This window comes from Alosa pseudoharengus, unplaced genomic scaffold (genome assembly GCF_046254945.1).
Source record: "Alosa pseudoharengus isolate Yale_2024_CS ecotype anadromous, Long Island Sound unplaced genomic scaffold, YU_APseudo_1.1 YU_APseudo_1.1_scf_2, whole genome shotgun sequence".
NCBI lineage: Eukaryota > Metazoa > Chordata > Actinopteri > Clupeiformes > Clupeidae > Alosa > Alosa pseudoharengus.
The window spans coordinates 43,209,498-43,211,997 of NW_027468663.1; the positions used below are offsets into that span (position 1 = coordinate 43,209,498).

The 2,500-nt window shown below is 41.2% G+C and overlaps 1 protein-coding gene across 2 annotated transcripts in view; it reads right to left on the minus strand.

The window, feature by feature from the left end:
- tle2c (TLE family member 2, transcriptional corepressor c) overlaps positions 1–2,500 on the minus strand; it is a 24,273-nt gene that overhangs the window by 11,417 nt on the left and 10,356 nt on the right. For both annotated transcript variants that reach the window (XM_076295067.1, XM_076295066.1), the window contains exon 3: positions 1,235–1,298. In XM_076295067.1, the coding sequence (XP_076151182.1) occupies positions 1,235–1,298 (64 nt within the window). The remainder of the gene's footprint in view (positions 1–1,234; positions 1,299–2,500) is intronic.

Genomic DNA, 2,500 nt, shown 5'->3' on the forward strand with positions numbered 1-2,500 from the left:
TACTTCCTTGTTGCATTGCGTCAACCAAGTTATGTGCTTCCAATATTTTAGTAATATGCTGCTTTATTATGTAAAGTTGCATATTTTGAACTCCTCTTAACACAAAATGAATAGTTTGGTTACTAATAATGTGCAATTTAGTATTGAATTCAATATTCACTGTTTTACTTTTTACATGTTATGTTTATGCGTCTCCCTTCTCTGAGACTGTGTCACAATCTGGGCACACCATCAAATCTTTTCTGAACCAGCATTAGAACCAGATGAAGACCAGGGGCCATATTCACATAGCCTTTTATCTTGCCACTAGGAGTACTCCTAAATCGCACTAAAATATTTTAGCTAGGAGTTTTCTCTTAAAAGTTATTCACAAAGCCTTTCAGACCTACTCTTAGTAAGGAAAGTGACAACTCAAACTAAGAGTTCTTCGTTGCTATGGATGATGTCACGAGCTTGACTGAAGTGACCACCTTGATTGGCTGATGATTGTAACGCGGGAATGATTCCAAACACCTCCCTTACGATGATGAGTGACAGGTGACAGGTCTGAGAATGTGTGCGCTACACAAAGACGGTAGATGATGAATAACTGAATAAAAAGGCCTAGCCTAAATGAATCAAGAGTAAGGCAAAACAAATAGCCTAGTAGCTTAATGAAACATACGTATTGATGCAGTATCTTTGTAACATTATTAAATGAATCTGTCACCATAGCCTATGCCTACGTTTACAAAGAGGAGAACATTTCAATTTGATTCACAATTGAACGTTACATTTAATTTACATGTTGACAATGAGTAGCCTAGTTTTGGTTGTTGTTGGTGGCCTTATTGCATCAGTTAGTTATGCCTACAATGCAAAATTGTTTCCTCGCGATTGGAAGCTCCTGTAGCCGCATAGGATTTCAAAACATTGCGACGTGAAATGCCACAAAAAACGGTTTGTGAATAGGTCTTAGTGAGTTAGGAGTCCTCTCGACTTCTTTTAAGCTGTCCCAGACTTAGGTGCTACTTTTAGGTCTAAAATGCTTCGTGAATTACTTTTAGTGAAAAAAGTTAGGAGTGACACGCCCATTATTTTTAGGAGGTGCTCCTAAATTCACCAGTTAGGAGCTACTTTTAGCCTTACAATTCTTTGTGAATACGCCCCCAGATCAGAGCCAGATCAGGGCCAAATCAGAACCATGTCAGGCTCAGTCTGGGTTAGTTGCAGGGGTGCATCAGAGCAGGCTTACCATGATGGAGTGCCTCTGCATCTCCGTCTTCTCACTGGCCAGCTTCTCATACTCCATCTTCAGGCTAGGAGCACAAAACACACACACATGAATTCATATCCATGTCCACGCATGTAGTCATACACATTACATGCATGTGAATTTACAATTACGTCCATGCAGACACACACAAACATGAACTTACATCATATCCACTCACCCACACACACACACACACACACACACACACACACACACACACACACACACACACACACACACACACAGGCAAACATACAGTATATCCTTGAACACACGCTTTCAGGCACACAACACACAAATCCATGTACATACAGACATACAGGGTCACATTAATTCACACATCCACTCCCTCTCTCGCTCACACACAGACATCTACTCCCTCTCTCTCTCCCTCACAAATCTACTCCCTCTTTCTCTCTCTCCCTCAATCACTCCCTTTCTCCCTCTCTCTCTCTCTCTCTCAATCATTCACCCCCAGACCCACAAACACTGACACACAGACACACACACACACACACACACACACACACACGCGCGCGCACATTGCTCATGAATAGATACAGGCAGAAGCGGATGCACAAGCAGGACATGAACAACTGCTCGCATGCTCACATGCAGACACACCTGCCCTTTGACGCATTTAGTAAGAAATACATACACGTATACACACACACACACACACACAATCACTTGTGTGCAGGCATGCACAACATTGCCACATACAGACACACCTGCCCCCCCAACCTAGTACATTTATTTACATGTGCACACATGCATAGACACAAACACACACGTGACACCGACACCAAAGCACATACATGTAGGCTCAAAATGACCATTATTATTGTTAAGTGTTTGCAACCTGGACGTGCAAATGCACTTCACAGGCATAGGCTCTGAGCTCAGAGCATCCATTAGAGCCAAATTAAGTATTTATCTCTTTGCCATTAAGTATAGTTACGTTGTTTTTTTATAATACTGTCAATTTCATCATTAGGCCACGTTCCCTGGTTATTCACTATATAATTGTGTGTTTTTGTTTATACAAGCCATGAGAATATAAGAACAACTTATGTAGAAAGACCTCATCACATAAATGCCCCAAAACATATAGCAAACTATACACATCAACTAGAATTTATCAGTGTCAACTGTGTGGTTTTTGGTGTTGGTAAGTATACTGGCTGTAAGCTAGTTAGCTTGCTAGCTTTAGACAGAACCCTCATAATGCAACCAACCAACCAA